General features: G+C 43.4%; 1 protein-coding gene across 3 annotated transcripts in view; it reads left to right on the top strand.

Moving 5' to 3' along the window:
* Positions 1-26,425, top strand: part of GRIN2B (glutamate ionotropic receptor NMDA type subunit 2B) — a 203,290-nt gene that overhangs the window by 85,063 nt on the left and 91,802 nt on the right. For all 3 annotated transcript variants that reach the window (XM_052669472.1, XM_052669473.1, XM_052669474.1), the window contains one exon: positions 447-1,045. In XM_052669472.1, coding sequence (XP_052525432.1) covers positions 447-1,045 — 599 coding nt within the window. The remainder of the gene's footprint in view (positions 1-446; positions 1,046-26,425) is intronic.

A 26,425-nucleotide genomic window follows, 5' to 3' on the forward strand; every position in this document is an offset into this window, starting at 1 on the left:
AAGAAAGCCAAAAACAAACAAACAAACAAAAAAACCCACCAAAGCTGCTTTGTGCCCTCTTTATCCTACATATAGTGTTGTGATAATCCTGGTATTAAAGCTGTTGATTTGTGCAAACATAGAATATTTTGCATGTATTCTTTTTCTGGCCTTGTTTGTGCTCCACTTGTTCTCTATCTGTTTGAATCATGCCTAATATTTGAAACATTAAGTAATTTCAGCAACGTGCCTTTAAAAATAAATTAAGGACAGCTGGTCATAAAAAAGCTTTTACTTCCTTCCCACTTGCTTCACTTTGTTAAAAATCCTTAAAATGTGGCCAAGACATGAAGTGCAAGATTCTAACTGTATGCCTCCCCTTCCACACTCAGTGAGTTGACTAGGAATGTTGTCTATTTCCTTTGACCTATTCTTATTTTCTCTTTCTCTTTGACTTCCTATTCTAGGATGAGTCATCCATGTTCTTCCAGTTTGGCCCATCAATAGAACAGCAAGCTTCAGTCATGCTCAACATCATGGAAGAATATGACTGGTACATCTTCTCCATTGTCACTACTTACTTTCCTGGTTACCAGGACTTTGTGAACAAGATCCGCAGTACCATTGAGCACAGCTTTGTGGGTTGGGAACTGGAGGAGGTCCTTCTGTTGGACATGTCCCTGGATGATGGAGACTCAAAGATCCAGAACCAGCTCAAGAAGCTCCAAAGCCCTGTTATCCTCCTCTACTGCACCAAGGAAGAGGCCACCTACATTTTTGAGGTGGCCAACTCTGTGGGTCTGACAGGCTACGGTTACACGTGGATCGTGCCCAGCCTGGTGGCAGGGGATACAGACACAGTGCCATCTGAGTTCCCCACCGGGCTCATCTCTGTCTCATATGATGAATGGGACTACGGTCTTCCTGCTAGAGTGAGGGATGGAATAGCCATAATCACCACGGCTGCTTCTGATATGCTGTCTGAACACAGCTTCATCCCCGAGCCCAAAAGCAGCTGTTACAACACCCAGGAGAAAAGGATTTACCAGTCCAACATGCTCAACAGGTAAGGAGAAGGGATGGGTTAGCTTTACAAAAAAGGGGTCTCAAGAACTTCTGACTGCCAGAACAATTTTGGTAGGCCGTTGCTTCAGTGCTGTGGGTAGTGTTGGCTAGGAACCCTGGCCAAGGGGAGTTGTGCTGATGGTGGTAGTTGTGTTGCTGTGAACATCGCTACTGTCACTCCTTTGAAAAAAACATCATTATCAAAATATCGTATGAGGAGGAAGCCAGCACAAAGCAAAGGCACAATGAAGATATGATGCAAAAATATGAGTGTGCCCTTTGATGCACAACAGATTTGCTCTTATTACAATGTTGAACTCCTTGGAGAGTCTGTACATGAATGGGTCTGTAAGTGGCGCATGGGTTCTTAGTGTAAGTAGTGTGGATTTTTGTATTTAAATCTAGAAGGGCCCAGGTTCCATTCCAGGAACTAGCAATACGTAAATGGGTGCTCCTTTGTAGATGGTTGTGTAACCCAACTGGGAAATTTCCATGGCACCTGTTGTCTGAATACTGAGTGTTCTTCTGCTGTCCACTACCCCTGCATCAGAGGAGAGAAGGAAGTGTGGAGAGGTCTGGAGAACTAGATCTGGAAAAAGAATTAAGGTCAACAAGTCTGAGCTCCTGCTTTATCTTGGAGGCATCTAAAGTCTTCAGGTGTCTTAAGCATCTGGTTTACTTCAAAGAAAAGGGATTTCTGTTATCATCCTGCTCATTGGCATCTCATTGGTGACTGTCTGCTGACTGTTTCAGATCTCATTCTCTCTTGTGCACACTGAATAGAGAACCTAGACATCTCCATAACTGTTTCAGATCTCATTCTCTCTTGTGCACACTGAATAGAGAGCCTAGACATCTCCATCAGGACTGGAAGTTTTTCTAGATGGCAGAGAATATTAAATAAAAATATGTGTGTTTACACACACATATGCGTGCACACACACACAGATATATATATATATATATGTATATATATGTATAAAATCTATGGAAAAACTATTTGAATAAGTATCTTTCTCTGATCCAGTTTCAGATGTTCTAAAGAAACAGTGCTAAGATGCCTGTTAAAGGTCATAGAGGAAGGCTCTGGTGGGACAAGTTCTCAAGCAGCACTCAGATTACTAATTTCCCTTTATTGTCCCAGCTAGAACTTTAGGGCGTAGCTAAGCAACCCAGATAGACATGGAAAGATCTGGGAAGTGCAGTATCTGCAATTAACCACGTGCCTTCTGACCTGCTCAGCTGTCATTCTCCAATGTTTTTCATATAATATCCTTGGGCAGGTTGATTCCTTTGCAGTGTGAGATGGAGAATCCAGGTAGTAGTTGTCATGAGAGGTGGCTGTAGAGAGCACAGCATCCTTGTTCATTTGTCATGATGAATCATAGAATACTGTAAATGTGATGGATTGTCTTGTGTGCTGTGACCTCTCACTACAAACTGTTAGGAAGATAGAGGGACAGGTGGACTGAAAAGCAGAATGCAATTTTGCATTGTCTGGAAGCTGGGGGCTGAAATAAGTCTCCTCTTTGATCTATTAGGTTGCCCATGATTCTTTCTGTTCTTTGTCTCTGTGATCCATTGACACATTAGCAGTCACTGTCATGCTTTCCTCTTCCCTACACTGGCTTTTTGTTGTCTGCAAGCCCTTGAATCACCAAAAATGCCCAATGCGTTTATCCGTTTCCTTCCCAGCCAGGCCTAGTGGAAAAGGGTGTTTTCTGTTGCTCTCTTGAATCATCACTGGAATGATTAAACAGGAAAAATGTTATACTTAATACATATAAAGTTATCAGAAGTCACATAAAGGCAGGTTGCTTTTTACTTTTCTAAGCGAGTAGAGATTCTGAAAGGGAGAGCTATGCTGTGACTTTTCAGCATTGCTTTAGAAAACAAAATGTTGTCTCCTGCTGTGAGATGCTGTGTTCTATAGAGACCTTCTGCTAATTAGCTGATGCACAAAATCATACCCATATAGCTATGCTATGTATGACCCATCAGATCTCTGAAAAGCTCTTCTTGGCATTGGACAGGAGGCACCAGCTCAGAAATGCTCTAATCTCTAAATATGACAGCACTGTTGTGCAGTGTAGATATGCCCTGGAGCCTGGGCATCCCACACTGAAGCAGTTCTTGTCAGTTTGGAAAGTATTATATTTTTTTCTCACCTTTGTGGCCCAAATCATGTTGTTTCTTTTCCCTTGTCATGGTTATAACGTTCATGGGAATGACTGCAGGTGCATGTGCATATACCCAACTTAGTTTGGACGCTGACATCAGTCTCTCTGAAAAGCCGAGTCAATTAGTCCAGGCCAAGCTCCATTCTGCCTCTGCTTAGATTGCTTTGGGCATCTGAACTAGCTCAGAAATCACTATACTCTGTGGAAGTTGCTTCTGCAGCCGCAGTGTAAATAATCGCTTTGCCTTGCACAACACTGACCTGTGATATGCTAGTATGGGAGTTCTTTCTCCTGCAAACACTTGTACCCTGTCTGTACTTTTGAGAGAGATGGTTGAACAGCATGAATTCCAGTGAGTTATATGCTTGGGCTTCTTTTTAAATGCAATTACTTTCAGACACCTTTTGGCATGTTAAAACTAGTGGTGTTCAAAATCAGCATTTGCCTTTACACATCCAAAGTTCTAACAGAAATGTGATCAGCTTCAAGCTCAGCCTTACAGCCTGGGATCTGGACAGGAGGAAGGAGAGGAGAGGGAAGTGGGAAGAAAGCAAAGATGAAGATATGAGTTCACCTCACTACCTGCAGAGGTTAATGGTTATGATCCGTGTTCATACCTTCAAGTATTGTTGAACTCATTGGAGTTTACTATGTGCTAAGCTTTAAACCTCTCCTGGTATGCTTTGGGCTGGAGTGAAGGTTCTGGAAAACTAATTTTAGACATGGCCCGGACCTGGCAATACTATATTCAGCCATCTGCAGCTTACAGTTCCCCCTCCGCATGCCTACACAGAATAGAGAAATGTATGTATGTGGGTTTGATGTCTGGGGAGACTGCAAAGTGTGTGTGTGACCTCAGATAATACATCACCACATAGCTGGGGTTTCAGAAACTCCTGAAGTTAATCCAAGGTGGTCTGGTTTGCTTCAAATCCATTGCTGGAAGGCAGTAAAAGAATCTACCAATTTCATTATTTGGAAAGTGACACTTATAACTAAAAAACATGTGAACTTTAGTTCCGCTGAAACACTTCACATGCTAAGCCTGTGACTTTGTCATTTCCCTATTTCTGCTTCTGAGTCCTTTTGCAGTAGTTCTGAATGCAGCTAAAATCAAATGGTCCCACTCCATTGATATTTCTCCATATTTTTATCTGCTAATTCATGAGCATTTTTTTTTTTTTTTTGGTTTTGTAAGTGCTTGCACTAAGAAAGCTTTGCTTGAAGTATGGCTAGAGGCATAAAGAGAATCAGGATGGACTGTTACTTAAATGCCATTTCTCACCAATGTAGGTGTTTGACATGCATCTCCTCATGTTAATAATGGTCTCATAGCAACTGTTGCTTGTCAGTCTTGAAACTGGTACTCCTTTGTGTTGGATTAGAACTGCAGAAGTGTGAGTTTGCAGATTTTGTCCTAGAAAATGAGCTTGCTAGCTAGTAGAAGCATGATATCATAAGGAAAGTTAGTTCTACAAAAAGTGTTATTTTTCTTTCTGAAAGATTTGAAGGATTCTTGAAAGTTTTCCTCCAGTGAGGGATTTATTTCAATTTATGCTGTTAATAGGCTTAGGTGATCACATAGAATTCAACTATCCAAATACTGTTTTCCAGTTCAATTACACTCTTTAATTCTTTGGGTTTTTTTTTTTTTTTTTTTTTTTTGTTTTTTTTTTTAATAAGTATCTGTTTATTTATTCCAGCATTGTCCCAGAAAGCTATCTGGTTTGAAAGTTCCAGTCTACTGAATCTGTAGTTATCTTGATAACCGGTCTTCTCCAGAGCATTCAGCAAATCACTGTGCTCCCTACTCTCTTCTGCCACATGAGAAGATTTCAGAGATTGAAAAGGAGTTTCTAACGTGATTTTCCTCTGGAGAGATGCTCAGATTTGGAATTCTTCCTTCTTGCCCTTCCAAGTGGAGTTACTAACCTTCTAGGCATTCTGCAAAAGTCATCTACTCTCTCCTCAGCATGGCTGCTAAGGAGTGAGTGGGCAGAGGTGGATGCATTCAGAGGCAGCCTTCTGCTTATTTTGTTATTTTAATAGATGGGACAGATTTCCTTGAGCACAGGATGGATGCTTCTTACTATATTTTAGAAATGGGAAGAAATAACTAAATGATGGGAGCATTCTTGAGATAGGTATTCAGGGATGAGTCGTGGTAAAAGAATGTGTTTTCTGGCACATGTCATTTGAGGAATAGAAGCACAGCCATTTTGTATGGCTATTCAGTCATTGGGCTATACATAAGCTATGCTTCTGTTATAGTCTTCAACAAGACCTGGGTTCTTCCTACTGGTTGTCATGGCTGCTTGTGAATGCTGGGCCATAACTACTAGTTTGTTGTTGTAGGGTTACTAATGAGTTCTCCACTGATTGGCTTTAATAGTCTCTCATTTAACACCAGGCTGCACACACCAGATTTCATTTTAATAAAAAGCGCAGTGAAGCATTTGCTTTGGAATGAAAATACAAATGTGGAATTATACTGCCTTTGCAAAGAAATACATTAAGAGGGGAACAAAGATAGGTTCAATTCTGCGCTTCAGATTCCTCAAATATGAAAACAGCTGGCAAGCTAGTTTGGTGCATTTTTTGGACATGATATTTCCTCTCTGGAAGAAACAGACTTTCATTTGGAGCTTTTCATTCCAGCCAGTTAAGAAAGGCCAGGCTGGATGGGGTCCTGATCAATCTGATCTAATGGCTGGCAACCCTGCCTGTGGCAGAGGGGTTGGAATTAGATGATCTCTGAGGTCCCTTACAACCCAAACCATTCTGTGATTCTATGAAATGCAAAAGAGCCTCTGAGGTACTGCTGGAAACTTTTTCCTGGGACACCAAGGGCAAGTTCTGTTCTCAGAGGACCTAATTCCCCTAGTGGGTAGTTAGGAATTGCTGGGACTTGGAACACCTGAATGTGAGATCATTGAGTAGCGAAAGTATGTGCAGCAGGATTGTACAAATATATTGGTCCCCTGGAGGCCCATGACCATAGTCATTATTTCTGTCTCTGAAAGGTGCAGTCCAGCTATCACTCTGGACCTGGTTTGCCTAGTTTAATGCTGAGGATGTTTCCCAGGCAGAACTTTCACTTCCTTTCTGGGCCACTCCTAACCCACTGTCCTGCCCTTTCTTAGATCTGGTTGCAGTAACTTTTGCCTGCCATGTCACACACAAGTCATTTGTCACATTTGTCACATGTCATTTGCAGATACTGTTTTGGAGCTTGTCTCACGTCCAAGTGAGGCGTACCTTCCCACAGCTCAGTATTTGTGTTGTTGTCCTTTGTCTGTTTGTAGGATAGATGAATGAGCCCTGTGCTAGCAGCTAGAAGCACTGGTCAGCCCTGAAGTCTTACTGCCTTTGGGACTGTTTGCCAGCTGTCCGGGAAGCTCTGCTCTAGCCCTTAAATCCACGCTGCTCCAAGATTGGGAGGCACAGTGCTGGTACTCCTTCACTCCTCAGAGGAAGAGAGAGAAGAGATAAATGGTGTGTTCCCAAAGATGTGAAAATTGCCCTTTTCAAAACTTGGAGGATGAGGGAAAATGTGCGGCTTTTGACCTTTCTAAGCCTTTAAGCCAGCATCTTGTTAGCAGCTTGTTACGCTCCTGCTGGTCAGTGTATCCGGTTGCTGTCAGGCTAGTGCTGGCTGGCAGGACATGGAGTGAGCACTGTTGGTGGATTAGAAGTCCCTGCTGTTGAAATCTGCATGTTCCTGTCACAGCTCCAGCAGCAGCTGGAGGCCAGGGCTGGGCAGTGCCTTTCACTCCAGTGGGGCATGTCTCCTTTCCCATATTTCCTGTTGGATGTCACTCTATTCTCTGTTGCTCATGCAATCACAGCTTCATAGCCCCTGTTGGATGTCTTGCTAGAAGGCTGCAGCATCAAGTCAGCATGTCATGCTGATAGGAGAGTGAAGACCCCTGTTGTCTGGAAAGGAGTGTATATGGAGGGCCAGACAGAAAAAATCTGTTCCTCTTCAGATGTTGCAGGATACCTTGTTCTTGCAGGGCGAGGTTTTCTGTGAGGGAGAGAGGTGATGCTCGCTCTGTGTGGACAGCTGGATGTATAATTCTCTACACAATTAAAATAGGGTGGGAGGATTCAGTGATGGGCTTTAGGCAGGGGCTATCTTTTGATTAGAGGACAGCTTCTTTTGTAAAGGCCTCCAAAATCCACCAGCTGGGAATAAATTTCAGTATGCGCCATCAGTTTCCAGATGGGAAAATGTCCATGTTCTGCTTCCAGCCCTCTGAGACATCTCCTGCTCTGCAGCCAAGTCCAATTAGTGCTAATACTGTGGCAACTTCACTTGCTGGTCACAATATGCTGTAACTTGTGCACTCAGCCTCTCTGCACTCTTTTTAAAAAACGAATGAAAATCCTCTGTGGCAGAGCTGAAAGAAGTGGTGTGAAACCACAAGCCCATCATGGGCTGTGGTTTGGGATCTTTCCTCTTAACAACATACAGTCAGGGTCCTACAGGTCCAAAGTGCACCAGGGGATTTGAAAACTCGCATTAGCAGATCAGAGGTGGGGAAGTGAGAAACAGCCACCTTCCTTTAGGGACTGCTGTGCTGTGGCTCTGGGTGTTTTGGACTGCACACCTGTGAAAGTGGATGGTGAGCCATTTATTGTTTCATTACTGGATGCTGTAAAGAATGTGCTTTTTCTTTTTTCTGATAGAAGCACTCCTTTTTTTTTCTTCATCTTCCCTCCCCCTCCCCCCCCCCCCCCGACTTAATGTTCTTACTATCTTTCAAGTTTTTAAAAATAGGATCTACTGCGTTGCTATGGCTCCCTGTGCAACTCCGGAGCGGATTTCTCATCCCTTTGATGCAGTTTGGGTTCCCGATGCGGTGTGACAAGGCATCAGCCTGGCACGCCGCCTAGTGGCTCTGACCTGGGGGTTGGATCAGTGCTCATCTGTGGCAGAAATACACAAATAAAAGGAGGGGGGGAGAAATCAGATTGCCCTTCTTGGTAGAGAAATGAGGCATTAACAAAGATGCCGCTGGGCTGAGATTCATTTGTGATGTTCTGCAGTCTTAAAGCCATCCCTGCAGTTTGACATTAGGTGGGATATTCTTCCCTTTCTGCCCTACACTGCTGTATGGTGGTGCTGTGAAGAGCTGCTGTGTTCCCATTCAGAGGCACCTGCAGCTCAGCAGCGGGTGAAGTGGTCTTTGCCGCATGTGTTCAGTCTAAGAAAGCATTGTGCACGTTTCAGGCTAAGCTTGCAGTTAAGTGCTTTTCTGAATCGAGGCTTAGAGTGCTATTGACGGGATGCAGTTCTGAAATTCCTCTCAGAATCATTGCTTGAAGGGCTTGCATCCAAATTTTGGGGAGACGTGCATCTGCATATCTGTGGGACAGCTGAGTTCTTACCTCAAACCAAACGGAATGGTGGCTTCAAACACCTGTTCACAGTACGGAATCCAGACCTCTCGGTAGCTCACAGCCCTGTGCACCACCCTGTTTTCAGACAACTATAACTTTAAAAACATACTGTTTCATGTGGCAAATTTTATTTTTTCATTCTTGGTCCAAAGGTGAACGTTTTAGAAAATCAGAGAGAAAAAAAAACCTGTTCACCCAATTTTGAATTGTGAAAATGTGAGATAATGCATTTGTTCTGCTTTCAAATATTTATCCAGCAATGGGGTTTTTCGTTGGTGTGGATGAGTAACTCAGAGCTAGCTGCACTTCAAAAATCTGTATGTGATGCAAGACAAGGAATACCTGATATGTCAAGGTTTAAAAAAATAGATTTTGAAATTAGTATAAGCATCTGAAGGTGATGTATGTTACCGTAGTGTTGTTCTTGTGTATTTTAGTATGTTTATACTATATATCATGAAGTATTTGGATGATGGATGACCTAGAAATGTGGTATTTAAAATGCTTAAATGTGAATGAAATAGGAAGGAAGAAGCTAGAAATGGCAGAGACCTGCCAGCTAGTCCAGTCCGCTGCTTGCTCTGTCATTCCTACAGCGTATTCTCTCCTGATTTAAGTAATAAAATGTCCCCACTCAAGCCTGCAAGCACCTTAATATGAAATGAATATTAAACTATAACCGTAGTGCCCTTGAAATGATCAATCAGGCTGAATGCTGCCAGCCCTCTTCCCACAAAGAAAACTCTTTTCCACTCCTGTGGAGAGATTTCTAAGCTTGCTAGATCACGCTTAACAGGTCTCCACACCTGTCGTGATTGAGCAAAGAATTGTAAGGTGATTAGAGCTCCTCACCGCAGGAATGCACCATGGAAAATGCTTGAAAAACAGATTTGGGTTGGTCTTCAGGAGGATCTGGTGAGATGGCAGGTAATCAGATGAGAAGACATTCCCTGAGGATGTGGTGGTGTGGAAGAGAGCTGCTGCACAGGGCTGAAAGCTCAAGGATCCCTGAGGCTTGAAAGGGGTTAAAAACACATAAATGGCTGCATGCTGACTTCTGCTCAGTGTCAGTATTAAAATGAGATGGAAATGAGTTTTCTGTGTCTTGCCCAGTGTTGTTGCCTGTAATATTTGTGTTACAAATGCAATCATTTTTCAGCAAGATGGCTACCTGCAGTAGCAGTGTCAGCATCTTACATTTATTTATGACAGGCTGTAATATCTTTTATCTGCAATTCCAAAGCACTTTACAAAGTAGAAAGGGTCAGCTTAATTCACCACTAAAATTCAGCCATCTCCGGGGTGAAATAGAGCAAAAGTTTAACAGCACATAGTAGGAAGCAGAGATGAATGCCACACCACGCTGGTGCTGCAAGAAGCATTTCAGCTGGCAGAATGAAATTGCTGAAGGTGGAATTTAGCCAAGACATTGGGGCTGTTTAATAAGGGCAGGAGATTAGCAACAGTGGCACACGTGCTCCTTGTGTGCCTGTGTGAAGCAGGCAGCTAGTGGTTTCAGGGAAGAGATTGGCAGGTTTTCCAGCCGGCAGAGTTTACCAGCAGATGCTCTGTACTTTCAGAAACCATCCTCTTCACAAGATTATAACATTTCCAGATGTATCTGGATCCTACACTGATTATCTGCTTGTTTTCCCTGGAAACTCAGCCCTGGGCAAAGAGGGAAGTCCAGCAAGACTGCTGTGTGCCTTCTGCTGGGCGCAGACATTGATAACTAGAACCAGCTGCAAAAAGGTTGATTGCAGTGAACCTCTAGGAGGATACAGCCACATAGGTGACAGATACCATAAATAAAAGACGGTACCACCAAAAGGATGCTTTTTATAGCACCCTCCCTCTTTAAAATAATGTGACATTTACAGATTAAGCCCTGTGAGTGACATGAGGTGCCTCAAACACAGGCTGCTGCAAGAAATGCTTTCCACCCTCTTCTTGAAGATGCTGATGCTTTCCTTCTGCATCTAAGCAGTGATGTGTGGCATGATGAGAGCTCAGAAGAGCGGGAGATTAAATCATGAAGGAATGCTCTCCAGTATCACCTAGGGACTATGAGCACTTTGAGGTGCAAAGTACAAATGCTTAGAGCCTCTGAATAAATCTGAATATCTAACAACTGCTCTTCAGTATGCCTCCCATGCGTTCCTGTCAAGAAGCTGTTCTGGGGAGAAGCAGGGGATGCTGGCTTCTCCAGTCCTTGACTTACCCAAATCCAGGAGGTGAAGCAGGATTCTGCATGTTCTGTGATCTTCTTCTCAGTTTCCTTTTTCTTGAGAAATGATGTTGAGATGGCTGGAGGGGGCTCTACTTGCAGATTTATTTTGGTTTCAATGTAGCTGTGAGGAAGAGGCCGTGCCTTTTGCCAGTGTGAGACTGCTGGTCAGATGAAACAAGCACTTTGGAGACGGTGCCAAGTTGGTTTCTCTCATGGCTGTGGAAGGGTGCTGTTCCGGGGAAAGGCTTCATTTTGACTGGCTAGAGTGAGAAGTTTACTTAAAATAATTTACTGATTTGTGTTTATTTCTCCAAGCAATTTTTCATGGAAAGCTCAAGTTTGAATTGATGAAGGCATAAGCTTAGCAATGCTGTGAAATTGATTTGGGAGAGTTTATTATAGTTCCATGAAATTGCTTAACAAGAAAGTTTGGCAGTGAAGCAACTCAATGACTCAAAGAGCATGGCACTCCCAACAGTGAATGGCACTGGCAGTACCATGTAAGCCAGTATGGATGGCATGTAGTCTTTCTCGTGTAGGATTAGCAATAAAGGACTAGAGTAAAAGACATCTATCATCTTCCATGAGGGATCAGGCAGTTTTCACTGTTGCCAGTTGCCTACCTTTTTGCCACTCGCTTGTGGATTTTTGCAAGGCATGGAGAAAGCATCTTACACCTTGGTGCTCAACTGCAGCAGCTCTGAAATCTTTGTTTCAGCCATCAGTTAGTAGAGCAGAAGTAGATCACCACTGGCAGAAAGGCAAAGAAGACTCGTGGAGAAGTGGTGCAGTAGGAGGATTGCTTGGGGAATAAGAAGCATCACTGGGTGTAGTTTTATTGTGTTTACTGTGAAGGACATGCAGGCTACTCATCTGGGAAGGCTGTGGATGGCGCCAACCTTTATTTCTTTGTGTGGTTTATATTTTACCTTTCCATTTTCACAACTCAGAGCAGCACTGCCAATAGCTGGGAGGCTGTATGGATGTTGCGACCTTGGTTCTGGCCGAAGGTGGTCAGTGGGGATACCTACACCACCAAATTCCTTCAGCCTTTAGTTATTATCAGAGAAGTCGAGGGAAAGAAGTAATGCTTATGACAGAGGATTATGCTGGAAGCTTTTTTAAGCCTCGGAAAAGAAAGGGTCTTATGTGGAGATGGCTAAGTGAAAACTAGTTCTTGGTCTTTTTCCTCTCACCATTATAGAAAGCACTGTGTCCCAGAAGAAAGGAAATGTGGGGCTGTGGGTGCAACATCAAATTTAGAACACATTCATCTGCAGTGCATCTAACCAAAGATGTAAATGGTGAGTAGGCAAGTGGAGGAACAGATGATTGAACAAGAGCTTTGATGGTTAACTAACAATTTTGTGATTTCCTCCTCAACCTACTGATTCTAAAAGGTTTCCCACTGTTTGCCTGAGAGAGCAATGAGAGGAGTTGGGAGTGGGACTCTTGTGAACCTGCCAGATCAACAGCAGTCTTTGCTAATTGATATTTTTTGCTTTTCCAATGTAATTTTTTGGCAGGAATATGTTGTGGAAGGAGAGAGCAGTGTTGTATGGGAGGCAGTAACTCATGGGCAAAGCTCTAAAATTGCACTGATGTATCCATGAATCCATTCTTGTGATTTGCAAACTGCCAGGGATGAGCCCTGTTCTTGCTATCAGTCATGTCCCCTTTGTGCTTCTGTCACTCCCCTGTGTCCTTCCCGCATTTCCATCCTCCATCTCTCTCATCCTTCCTTCAATAGGTGATTCTCTTCTACAGAAATATTAAATCTTATTTTAAAACAGAAGAACCATCCCATTTTCCCCACCTCTTTTCTTTCCTCTCTTTCATCTCTTCTTCCCATGGAAGTGTTTGAAGTAGCACAAGTTCCTGAAAAAGGCATTTTTTCTCTCTCTCTGTGCTTTGGCTCTGTGTCCCTTCTTCATTATATCTTCCCTTTGTTACTTTGTTCTGCCTGCCTCACATCTATGTTTCTCCCCATCTCTTTACCCTTCTTCAAGGCTCTTTCTTCATTAATATGTTAATTTCTAGCCCAGGAATCTTTCTTGCTTCTCACAGATCACCAGGGAGAGCCAGAAGAGAGGAACGAAGAGAGAGGGAAGAAGGAGATGGGAGCAGGGCAGTAATTTATGATGGGACAGGGCAACAAGGGATGTAAGTGAAGGAGGAATCTTGCACTGATTGTTGTCACGATGCCAGGATTAACCATGCGTCTGTTTTGGGCTAGGCTGATCTTTTTCTACTGTTTTGGTCTTGGCATCTTTTGAAACATATTCTTCATAGGAAAAGAGAAAACAAACAAAAAAACTTTCAGAATTAGAGTCCCAAATTTCTCCTATTTTTGAAGTAGTCTTTTTTTTCTTTTTCTTTTTCTTTTCTGAGAGAAAGTCATGTGGAATGAGGGGAAATTTCCAAATTATTTTTCTCTGTGTAGAGTTTTTGAAATATCATCCCTCCTCCCACCCTAATGGTTTTAGACTTGATAAAACTGCCCAATTCCAGCCAAGAAATGCATTGCTGGACAATTCCTAATGAGTGCTGAGAAACTGGTGTAAGGGAGATATTTTTATTGCTCTGGCTGACAGTAAGGCATTAGCTTGTTAGTAAAGGTGAAGGGTCTACAAGGGCAGGTGGGGATGAGAGGCAAGGACGCTTTTGCTATGAACTGAGCACACTTGATGGGGATCCTCAGGGACCTCCTGGGGCTTGGAAAGCTTTCTCCTCACCTCTTCTTAGAACCACAGAAACATTTTGAATGGAAAAGACCTCTAAGATCATCCAGCCCAATCTCTCAGCCCATCCCCATCATGCCCACTAACCACGTCCCATAGTGCCACATCCACACGGTTCTGAAAGACCTCCAGGGATGGTGACTCCACCACCTCCCTGGGCAGCCTGTGCCTCTGCAGAACCGCTTTTTCTGAGAAGAAATTGTTCCTAATAGCCAACCTGAACCTGCAGTGGTGCAACTTGAGGCTGTTCACCCTTGTCCTATTGCTATTACTTGGGAGAAGAAGCCTCTACTCTGGTAAAGGAACGTGGAAAAGCATGAGAAGATAATAACTGCTGGGTAGCAGTTAATTGTGCTGGGGGTCCGTAGCTGTAAAGAGCTTGGGACCTGCAATTGCAGGCAGATGTGGTAAATCAAGGATTTTCTTTCTGCCTCCCACCAGTACAGGTACAGGGAAAAGGTCACAAAGGAGCAAATGGTGGAGGCAGGGACCTCTGCTGCATTGGCCAGAGCTGGAAAGAATGCAGAAAGACAATGCTCACACTAATTGCAGCTCTGCTCTGAAAATAGGGTATCTCTAGCTGTTGTATTTGCTGCTTTATATCTTGCTTGAAATCCTACGATCGTGATTGCCCAAGCAAATAATTAACAATGCAGCAGTGAAAGTCAGTATGAGAGAGTTAAGCTGGTGAGGTGGGAGGCTGAAGGAGAGAAAGCAGGTCTGAGAAGGACGTGTGGTAGAGGAGGGAGATAGGGAAAGACATGGTCTGATACAGTGCTGCAAAACCGGTATGAGCTGGAAGCAAAATAACCGGGGAGGAAAACTCAGGGGGACTGCTGCAATATTCTGTGAAGTCCAAGGCCCCCGAGCCAAGAGCCTTTCATATATTATGCACACACAACTGTGTCAGACGAATATTATTTAGGTTGCAAAGGCAAGCACTTCAAACAGAAGAAAATGCCAGAATTAAGGTTGCAATCTTAATTTGGCACTTGTGTGGCTATGAATTACAAAGCACTGATTTCAAGACTGTATGCTATCTTTCAACACAGGACCCCTGCATGCTTCTGTAAGCCAGATGGGTGACATTTCCCAACTGAGCAGTGATTCAGTATTTTGTTTTTTCTCTGTCTTTAATGTGCAGCCTTAAGCTTTGTGTTGTGCCTGCTTTCACAGGCTGCTGTGGAGAGAATTTCTTGTCTCAGGGTGCTGTCCGTAGAACACTTCAGGGTACTATCTCAGTACATTGTGAATTTTGTTGATTTTCATCCTGTTCCAGTGAGATGAGAGGACAAAAGCTTCTTTATGTAAATCCATTGTATAGGCAGAGAAATGAGGTGCAGCAAGATTAAGGTCAGAAATATCTATTAATTTTTTATGGCCCATCTGAGACACCTAGAATTTTGTTATTCAAAGTACTGATCATTACAGAATGCTTTCTGAGTTCAAAGCAAATTTCTCTTTGACTTCAACACAGCGCTTTCTCAAATTGAATCCTCACCCCCAAATCTTAACCGTTTTTCACTGATTTTTTTCTTTAAATGCAGAAATGGAGATTTGACAGCATGCAGGTTATATGGGCTGTTTGTTTGTGTCCTGTTTGTTTTGCAGAAATCATCTCGAATCCAAGAGAAAAACAAAACAATCTCCAAACCATTTCTCCATTTTAATTTGATTGATTTATTTCATTATATTTTAGATGAAACATTTAATTTCTTATTCAAAATACTTAATCATTTCAATATCTCTTCATTTATTTGAAGAAAAAAAAAAAAGGTTTTAAGATGTTCAGATTCAAAAGAGATGGGGCTGAATGATGTTTTCTTTCAGAAGAGTCAAAATTTAACACTCACTGATTTGCCTAATTTGGACTCTCAATATAGTACCTATTATTGCTTGGGATTAACAGCAGAACAAAAACGGAGCCAGAGATTCTGTCCAGCTTTTTTCAGGCAACCAGAAAATGAAGTGCACGCGTTCATGAAGTGCAAAGAATCTGATTTAAGAGATTTTACTGTCATCAGCACGACACTTGTGCAGTGGTAGGGATGCAGCTTTCGATTGGCTTAGCCATCTGATTCTACTGTTTATTCCAGTAGCTCCCTGCCTTGCCCTTGCCCGTTTTTCCAAATTGTAGATTTGATTCCTAGTTCAACCCATTTGGTGCACTGAATGAGACAGGGATCCTGCAAGAAAAAACGTAGTTGAATATATCATTCGGGACTGACTCCCAGTGGTTATACTAAATGGGTGCCACTCAGGTTGCTTGAGCAACTGTAATGCTGACATTTCCCCCACTTTGAAGTGTCTGACTTTGTTTAATGAATAATATTTTTCATGTTGATTCTATTGTGTATGTGCCTACAGTTTCCACCATTTTGCAAAAATGTGAAAGAAACTTCCAGAAATTCTACATTATGGCATCATTTTGATGCTTGTATGCATCAACAGCCAGACTGGAAGCTCATAGCCTCTACCCAGACAGCTACTATTTAATCCAACAGTAACTGGCTTCAGTAGCAGAGGGGGAATGTCAGTCTCTGTTGTCTTCTTTTGTTTTTTTTTTTTTATTCTGTTTTTGAAATGTTTAAGATGTATATTCAGTAGATTTCACATCTGTGCTAGTTGCAAAGAAAATGTGGGAACAAGAAGCAGGAGACTACCTCTGGCAAAGTTCATGGTTTAATGATTGAGGACTTTCCAGCCTTTCTCTCCACCAGTGACATCCTTTGTCTTGTCTCTGCCAGCCTGCTTCATCTCTTCTGTCCTTCAGTCTCCTTGCCCCAGTCCAGTTTTTACCTAGCAAGTCTACAATCTGCCTTACAGGCATCTCACTTAAGATCCAGTCACTGGATCTAGAAAAATCTAGTCAATGCTTCTGGACTTTGTAAGCCTTGTTTTCTTTCATTTTTGTTTGTCTCACATTCTGGCTCCTTGTCCTGCCTTTGCCTCAGCAAATCTAGTCTCTGCGAACAGTCTAAGTTTTACATGTCCCGGTTTTCTTCTCCTTTGGTCAGCCTCTTCTCCCAGGTAACTGTGATAGTACAAGAGGGAATGACCTAAAGTTGCTCCAGTGGAGGTTCAGATTGTATATGAGGAAAACTTTCTTTTCAGAAGGAGTGTTGAGGTATTAGAACAGGCTGCCCAGCGAGGTGGTGAAGTTACCGTCCCTGGAGGTGCTTAAGAAAAGTGAAGAGGTAGTACTTAGGGACATGGGTTAGTGTGCAGTATTGACGGTAAGTGGACGACTAGACTGAATGATCTTAGAGTTCTTTTCTAACCTTAATGATTCTATTATTCTTTGATTTCAATCCTGTACTCTCTTCTCCCAGTGCCTCAAGTCAGTTCATCCTCACCGCTCTTCCAGCTCTTTTTGTCTACTTTGTAATTCACCAGCCTTCTCTTCCAGCTATCTTTATATGCAGAGAGCAGGCTGGACAAGGGGAGATACAAGCCTGGGAGGTGCAGTCCCCCTCCATTTGCTTCCTACACCCAGAGATGCACCTCAGAATCATAAAATGATAGAATCATTTGAATTGGAGGGAACCTTTAACGGCTATCTGGTCCATCTCCCCTGCAGAGAGCACACAGCTCAGTCAGAGTGCTCAGAGCCCCTCCAGCCTGACCTTGAATGTCTCTAGGGACAGGACATTCACCATTTCTCTCTTAGAAATCTGTTCCAGTGCCTCAGCACCGTGACTGTAGAAACTTTTATCCATATATCCAATCTAAATCTCCTGTCTTTTAGTTTGAAACTACTTCCCCTTGTCCTATCACAGCAGACCCTGCTAAAGAGTGTGTCCCTCTCTTTCTTATAGCCCCCGTTAGATACTGAAAGGCCGCTCTCAGGTCTCCCTGGAGCCTGAACAGCCCCAGCTCTCTCAGTCTGCCCTAGTAGGCAGGTGTTCCATTTCTTGTATCGGTTTTGTGGCCCTCCTCAGGATGTGTTCCAGCAGGTTCGGTGTCTCTAGTGTGCTGAGGACTCCATGTCTGGACGCAATATCTAGGTGAGGTCTCACAGTGTGGAACAGAGGGGCAGGATCACCTCCCTCAACCTTCCTGGAGCTCTTGAGTGGCACAAGTCCCTCAGCCTTCAGAAAGCCCAGTGAGGAGATTTTTGAATGGTTTTGTTTGAAAAGCTCTGTTATGTCTCTGCTGAACAAGTGTAAATTGCAGTATTTCCAAAGGTTTATGACCTGTCTAGGTTTTCACAAGTATGGAAAAAAGTCAGCGTGTGACACAAATGGAACCTTTTCTTTCCCCTCTCATAAAAATTCAAGTCCCTTGAAAGCACGGAGCTCAGTAGAGCTTTTTAAAAAGGTCACCATTTTTTCTTTAACGCTGGTAAAACAGCTTCTTTCATGTTGCCTGTTCCTGGACAGACCGCTTGTGGGAGTCCATTTCCTTCAAATATCAAATCTGGGATAAGCATCTCATGTGGAAAATTTCAATCACGCGGAATCACGTAGAATGACTGAGCTTGCTGGGACCTCTTGGTCCATCTGCTCGAAACCCTGCTCATTAAGGATGCCCACAGCAGGGTGCCCAGGGCCACATCCAGGTGGCTATTGGAGATCTCCAAAGAGAAGACCCCACAACGTGGGCAGCCTGTGCCAATGCTCCATCACCTGCTCAGTAAAGAAGTTCTTTCATACGTTCAGATGGAACTTCCTGTGTTTCAGTTTGTATTAGCCTGTCACTGGGTACCACTGGCAAAACTCCAAAGCTACACCAAAAAGTATCCAAAACATAAAGGTTGGCATAGCTAGAGGAATCTGGGAGGAAGGCTTTAGGATAGGATGTAGAGGGCAGCATGATGAGACAATGGCACCAGCCCCAGCAGTGCAGTTTTCAACTGTATCTGTGCCTGGAGGATTTTTCAGAGGTTAAAGAAAGTCTGCTTACTTGCTGAATATGTCCTTGTACATAGAAGCCCAAATGTGGGGCTCAGTCAGCGTATTTGTTTCATTTTTTGTCCAAGTCATAGTTCCTTTAAAAAAAAAAAAAAAAAAAGCCTATCCCAGGCTTTCAGCACCTTTAATACTCATTTAAAAATGCATGTCACACAATGAAAGAAAACCAGTGCCAGTCCCCAGCGTGGAACCAAAACCAACCAGCCAGGCAGTTAGAACAAACAAGCAAAAGAGTGGAAAAAATCCAACCCTCCACAGGCTGTCTTTCTCTTTCTCCTCCTTCCCTCCTTGCCTCAGCCATGGGTGTTTGGCTAGGGGGCTGTATTTTGCAGTCCTGCTTTCAACTAAGCACTTTAACCCATGCAGCTCATTAATTGTCCCCTAACATGAGGAAGCTTCATGAAAATAAGGCAATGCCAGTGCTACTGTTTCTTCTCACTTTTGGACAAAATCTCTGGAAGCCCAGTGGTGTGGTGATGTTACAGACTCCAGGTGAAAGCTATGGCTGTGCATTAGAGTGTGATGGTTTATAAGAGGGGACAAGATTGAAGTCAAGATGCTGAGGGAGATTTGACAATTTGCTTCAGTTGGCAAGGCATCTTCTGACTCTTGATGTACCTTCTCTTGGAAAAAAAAAAAACAAACAGTGGAAAGCATAATGTCTGCAGACCTTGTGATAGGCATTCTCTTCTCCAGGAGAGGATTTCAGGAACAGAAACCATTGTGGTTCTGGGGAACGGGTGATAGCCCTGAACCTCATCTGAGTACACCTGACTGAACTGAAAGTCCTGCCCATTAATAGCAACGTGATGGGAGGTGTGAGACGAACAAGGTAGTTTCTGTCCAGTTCAGAGATTACATTATCTTTCTTTTGAGCTAGTTCCCATGTCAGGCAGTGCTCAGGAATCATCCATAGCAGAAGGGGCATCGACCGTAGCAGGATTGAACTATGAATTGCCTGCTCATGGCAGGTAAGTAATCCTTTCTGGCTGGTATTCATACAACAGAGGGAACTTCCCTGCCTGCTGCCCGATTTATACCTTTCTCAGGGATAAATAAAAATCTCCAGAGTTATTATGATGCCTCCTCACATGAGTCTGAAATGTACTGAGCATAGACGGAAAGAAAAGAGGAAGCAAAAAAACACATCAGCATCTCAAATGATGTACAAGAGGGCTGGTGCCTGTGGCACTGCATGTATTCAATTTCAGTGTGCTGTTTCCTCTCTCTGAAAAGGCAACCTTCAGGCACTCTGCTAAATGGATTGAAAGGTTTGTCTAGTTTTAATGATGCTTCTGAAACAGCCTGTGTGTTATTCCTCCACTCAAATACTTCTGAGAGATTTTGCAGTGCCTCTTGGTAAACCAGAACATTATGAATACCTTGGCATTCAGTGGGTAGGCAATGTTCTGTTCTGGGACTACTTCAGAAGGAGCAACTGGGGTTAATAAGCTAATGTTTTCTAGGAGAGGATATCCTAATCTGAGAGAGTATGGGAACAATCAGCAGATTAATTAAGATGTGTGTAGTGGAGTGGTATGAACATACAACTATAGCAGTCAGATGAATTGGAAACACGGTTTCTGTCTCAGGTGGGATCCTTTAGGGATGCAGAATCTATTTGCCCTGTGAAGTACAATTCCCTATACACTTTTACAGCAAACTTGCCTTAGTGAAGAGACAGACTCAAACTTTGCCCTTGATTATCCTGGTATAGATCTGTAACACCAGAGTGTACAAAATGAGAAAGACTGAGCGCCACAGAAGAACTGGGCAGCAGAGGAAAACACATACGTAGCTGAGATACCATTTGTCTGTGAGGCTTTAGCAATGGAGAGGGGAACTCAGTGAAGTGGCTTAAGAGAAAGGATATCATTCTGGTTTCCCAGCATGATATTCATGAGCCAGTATCCAAGGAAATAAGTCAGAGCAGTTTTTTTTGTTTTGTTTTGTTTTGTTTTGTTTGTTTGTTTGTTTGTTTTGCTCACATTCCTGAGTAGTCTGGGCAGCATACCAAGGGAGAAGAATGGAACAGCCTGGGGGAGAAAATACTGATTTGGTTGCATGGACTGATATTATTTATGTACGCAAGATGATTGCAGGACTTAGGGAAGAAATGTTGCTTGGTACTTCATCCCAAGGAACAGCTGCTGTGGGGCAGCACATGTGTTTTTATATCAGTACGATTACACCTATCTTAGCCAAAATGTAGTTGGCACTATAACCTCGCTGTGCAGGTATTCTCCCTGGATACTGTGGGCTCAGGCTCCAGGTGCCCCTCCAAGGGGGAGAAATCTATTTTCTGTGATATAAAATTGCTCCAGCAGGAGAGCTTTAGTAAAATTGTATCAGTGTATACGGTAACTTCAAATTTATGGGAAAGTTTATTTGACCTGGAGGGGTTCGAGGCCAGGTTGGACGAGGCCCTGGGTGACCTGGTCTGGCACTTGATTTAGTGGCTGGCAACTCTTGACTGTGTAAGGGGCTTGGAAACAGATGATCTTTTTTGGTCCCTCCAAGCCCAAGACATTCTGTGATGATGATTTCATAGTTACTTGCTATGTCTGCACAAGAGCAGCACTGTCTCTTGAGGTCTGAAGAGTGTCTGAAGCCATTTTCTCTCTCACACTTTGCAAAACTTGAGCTTGGCATTTGAGAATTTGTTTTTAGAAATGATGGATCAGCAGCTGAGCCAAAATTCCCAATGTGTCCATACATGGCTATGTGGGCACAGAAAAATAGGCAGAATTAGTGTCTGGAGTGAGTTCATTGGTTGTATTTTACTCAAGAGAAAGAGAGTGATGTGAAGAGCAGTAACAATTTCTAAGAGGTATCATGTCAAAGGGCTTGTTAATACCCTCCTGCCTCCTTCCATTGCTTGTACAGCCAGCATGGTCAGTTACTGGAAATAAGTACATGTATGCACAGGGCAGAATTTCATTTCAGCTCATAGCATTTTTCTCTGATGAAACGAACGTGCAGTTAGAAAAAGCGCTAGGATGCAAATCAGCAGAGCTCCTTCCCAGAGATGTAGATAATTGTTAAAGGCAGACAGAGACAGGGGTGTGGATGGAGCTGAGTGGGACAGCATGAGTGGGAGAAGAAACATGCCTGACGGACTCTGGCAATGGGGGGTGCCTATTCTGGCAGCAGGTGGGTGAGCATGTGGGCAGCAGTGAGAGTGTGGTGAATATGCATGAGTGAATTATTAGTTTGTTTTGCACGTGGCTGAGTCAGGTGCGGGGAGGAAAGTGGCCAGTGGAACTTCTGTCTTCTGTCCTTCTGGTCACGGTGCAGAGAAAATGCTGACCAGTATTTCAAATGTGTGAGAACTCTAGCAGGGCTCCCAGTGTGCAGTAGCTCAGCACTGAACCCATGTTTTCTGCTCTCTGGGACACTACAGCATCCTAATTCCCTCTGTGTCTTTGTTGACCAGTTTTCAGCTATTGTAAATTGCTGCAGGACGACAAATCCATTTACACCTGGGTGACATAAAATAAAAATTTTGAGCCACCTTCCTTGTCTGTACATCAGCCTCACTTTGCCTCCCTTGCTTCTTTGTCTTCGTTAGCTTTCCCTGGCTGTCCCTTGAAGCTAAAATGGACTGTCTTGTTACCCCTATTGATTCTCCCTTTCAAATATGGTTAGCAGTGATCCTAGATTCTAGACTGTGTAATGCTGTGCAAACAGGAAGGCAAAACAGGACCTATTCACAATGAGAAGCAGCTGGAAAGACAGGGTAGAAATGAGATAGAAAGCAGTAGGAATAGCTCTAGGCATGAATGCCGAGATCAAAACTCTGACTGTGAGCACACCTGGAGCTACACAAGGTGGAAGCTGTGGGTTAGCAACTGTCCCAGTCTGAAGAAGGTTCCTGTTTTTGCCCTTGGCTTGGATGGTATTGCTGTACTGGAACATGGAAACTAAAGGCTCTGCTGCCTTGAGTCTCTTCCAGCTCAGGAGCTGTTGGAGTAGGAGAGGCTCTACCATTGACAGAGGGTGTGAATGACGGAAGATTAAGGGTAGGGATGTGGAAAGAAGGTAGGAATGGATGTTCCCAATCTGTGTGCACTTCCCACAGGGACTGTGGCTCTTCTTCATCGTAAAGTGACTATATGCTTGCTTGGGGACTGGAGGAGGCACTAATTTCTGGGCTTGGACCAGTACTGCTCTGAAATAAGCATGCCTCTCTGCAGGGCTCCTCTCTTTAGTCTGTGTTTTGGACATCTGCTCCTCTCCAACTCTGGGAGGCAGAGTCTGATGAAGTGTGTTGTGTATGTTTGTGTGGTGTGTATGAAGAAAACACACCAGACAATTGGGCTTCCCAACATCCAGAAGCGGTAGGGTAGTAAAAGAGCTTCATGTGAACCTTGTGCATTTTTCAGCTGTTGCTTTTCTTTTACTGAATGAATATCACATGTCCTCCCTCTGCATATCATCTCCCCACCCCTCTGACATCAGCCTCCTTAATAAGAAGTGCTCTGTTTTATCAGTGCCGAGCCCTTCACTGCAGGGCTTACTGCTGTCTGAAGCACTTCCAAAGCAGCAGGGTGGTTCTCTGGGCGTGCTGCACACTCCTAAAAACCCAGTCAGAGCTGGGGTACCTGTGTTATACATGGCAGCTCACAGCTCAGCTCCTGTTATTCCACATAATTATCAGTGGCTTGGAGGTAGGATTTTCCTGTCCCAGGAGATGGCGGATGTATCCATGGATAGCAAGGTCAAGAGAGACCAGATAAACCCATAGTTAAAAGGGCCCTCCTATTAAGGGGGTTAGAGAAGGATGTATTTATACCAGGTGTAGCCCAGGACTGCCACAGGTGCAGTGAGAAGATGTCTCCCTATCAAGGAGCACTGAACAGTGCATGCACTAAGAGGTGCATCCTTTTTCTCACATACTTCCTCCCCTCTATCACGATGCCTTTTGTGGTGCTCTCAAAGCATTTTGTTTCTTTTCTATGAATTTCTCAGTCATCCATTTTTATCTTTGATAGAGTTTGCTAATATTTCATCCATCTCAGTATTAATTTCTTGAGACTTCCTTCCCTGATTCTTCCATGCCTTCTTCCATAGTCCAAAAGCAAATAGTATGCCCTGGGGTTAAGATACAGCAAACGTAAAATACGTGAAAGGGAAAAGGCTAAAAGGAGAAGATGTAAAATAGGGTGTCTAGTTTAAGTATGGAAATTGCTGCCTTAAGCAAATATGGCAAAAAGCTTCAAAAGATACCAACATAGATTAGGCAGTTCTCTAAATAGGACTAGCCCCAGCTATTACACAAGGCTCAATGGGACTTCATGCATCAGTCCTACAGAGGCAGGAAGAAATTCATTTGTGCTATGATGGGAGGGAGTCACAGATGCTTTTAGCTCTGTTCCAGGATGGGAATCCTCTGTCACTATTGCCATGGATAATGATGAAACTGATGCACAGGGCAGGGCTTTGAGGGGGAGAACAGGCATGTCTTTCTGTGATTCAGCCCAGCTGAATATGTTAACTGCTCACTCTGGGTCTCTCATCCCTCTTGGTTTTCCACTGTACTTGGTGTGAGGAACTGCAGCTTCTTTTCCAATGTCAACACCAGCATTTTCTCAGACTTACGATGTGCACCTGAGTCCTTTCTGCCGGAGCAATTCTAAGTGAAATAGTGAGAGAGCCAATGCTGTGGTCAGCATCCTAAATGGGCAGCTGGCACCCAATGAATCTCCATGGGAAAGAGGAAAGCAAGGAGGTTCCCTTTAATATCCAGAACATGTCTAGTTAGCTCAACTGTTTGTAGTTGTTGGCTCAAAAGTTCTAAGCTAAAAACTCTGGAAAACTTAACTTTGCTTGAAAGATTTCCAGTGCTATTACTGCTCACACAGAACCAGAAGTTCTGCGTGTCATAATTCTCTATCTCTCCACTCCTCAATGGCAATAACGTTTTTTCCCTTCACTCTTTTCCTGATCCAACATCCTTCCCACTTGTTAGCCATAGTAGTTGGCTGCAGGGTGATTTGCAGTTGTTCTTTGTTATTGTTATTGCTTGGTTTTTTTTTTGTTTTTTTTTTTTTTTTTTTTTTTTTTTTGTTAGTTTGTTGGATTTTTTTTTGGCCATTCTGTTTGTTAGAGAGAATGGAAAGTCTCATTGTTTCTCTTCACAATTGTTTGAAGGCAGGGCTAAAAACTGCATGTATGTGTTGTGCAGGTGTGAGAATAGACGACTGAAACATGAAACAGTAGGTGAAAAGTAAGTTAATGGTCATACTTCAGTCTTCAGTTAATTCATTGGAAAGTGGGTGTGAAAAGATCACTTACGGCAAGCCCTTCTTTGGGTTGGGGGCTTAGAAGGTCACCAGCAACTGTCTTTTCCAATCTGAGTTTCTCTCTTACTGTAAAAGTTTTGTTTGCTGTAATGTAGTGTAGTAAAAATCTTTGAGCTGTGTTTTTATTTGCTTGTCTCATAGAATGTGGTATGTTGGAAATGGATGGCTTCTGGAGTCTTCTAGGCACAGAAATCCAATCATTTCTCTTTTCACTGCCTAAACAAAGCTTACTTTGCAGGAGAGCAAAAAATTACAATTTGAAGAGCTCATCTGTAGAAGTGTTTTCTCAATCAAGAGCTGCAATGCCAAGTAGGGTTAAAGTCTCCACATTTTCAGCGTGTTTGCTAAATGACGTACTGCAGTTGGAAGTGTGAGGCTGAAATTTGACCTGCAAGGGAATTTTTCATCATCATTCCCACTTTCCCCACCAAACTGGTTCCCTTTGAGAATCTCTGTGGGATGCACTCAGTCTACTTAGTCTCTGAATTGTCCATCATAGCACATGATCTCCCTCCTAGAAACTAAGGTATTCTTGCATGCTTTTCCCATGTGAGAAAAAAACTGAAGTGAATGGTGAGGGTAATGGCAGCAACTTAGGTGTTCCTAATTTCTAATGATTTTCCTTCCAAGACACTCTGGTAACCATTACAGCCTTGATTCTGGCTTTCTACAAAGACTCTGAGAAGGATTTTCAGGGATTTCAAGCTGTGTAATTTTTTTAGACATGAAGAAAGCAGAGTCAAGAAACCCTGTTTTGAGTGACTGGCTCCTTGATGTAACATAGCAACTTACCCTTTGGAGGCACTGCAGGCCTAGCTAGCCTTCTCAGCTACCCCTGTCAGAACTGCTCCAGAAGGAGAGAGCCTGTTATTGACAGATGACATTTGCAACTGGAGAGTTCAGGGATGCTCAGAACATTATTTCAGGGCCATAGAACCGACCTGCATCCCCTCACAGCCTTCACTGTGTAAACTTCCTCTTCTGTAGTCACTGGCTACCATTCTGGGTGGCAGTGTTTGTGAATGGGTTCCAGGAGCCACAAAGTTCCTTTCCCAAATCTCTGCCTTTCCCCTGCCCTGCACCAACAGACCTTAAACAAAGTGTAGCATTGCTACACATGGCTCAGGCTCTTTTTTAATATCACCATCATCTGTGGCCTTTTTGTAGCCAGCAGAGGCAGCATTTTTTGGAGAGGGTCAGCCTCCCCTGTTCTGCAGGAGCTACTGGGAGAGCTGACTGCAAACAGATTTTCACTGCCCCTATGTGGACTTATGTCAAATAGTGCCCAATGAGAGCTGACAAGCTGACAGACCCAATTCATCAGTGGAGGATGAAGAGGGGGGGAGAAAAATGTCTCTTGCACACGCCTTCAAGAGACAGAGAACAATTTCAGAGATGGGCCAGCAAAGCTCCTGTAAGTGATACAGGTACATATTTTATAGTCTAACCATTTCTGAGAAGGATGACACAAACAAGGGAGATAAAGAGATAAGTTCAGTGCTGGGCACAAGATAGGAATCCAGCTTCCATGAGGAGGCGCCTGTTTAGTACTGACTGACCAGTATATGATGAACAGCTGAGAGTGGGCTACTACCTGAGCTTACTA

This window comes from Tympanuchus pallidicinctus, unplaced genomic scaffold (genome assembly GCF_026119805.1).
Source record: "Tympanuchus pallidicinctus isolate F22 unplaced genomic scaffold, pur_lepc_1.0 scaffold8, whole genome shotgun sequence".
Classification (NCBI taxonomy): Eukaryota; Metazoa; Chordata; class Aves; order Galliformes; family Phasianidae; genus Tympanuchus; species Tympanuchus pallidicinctus.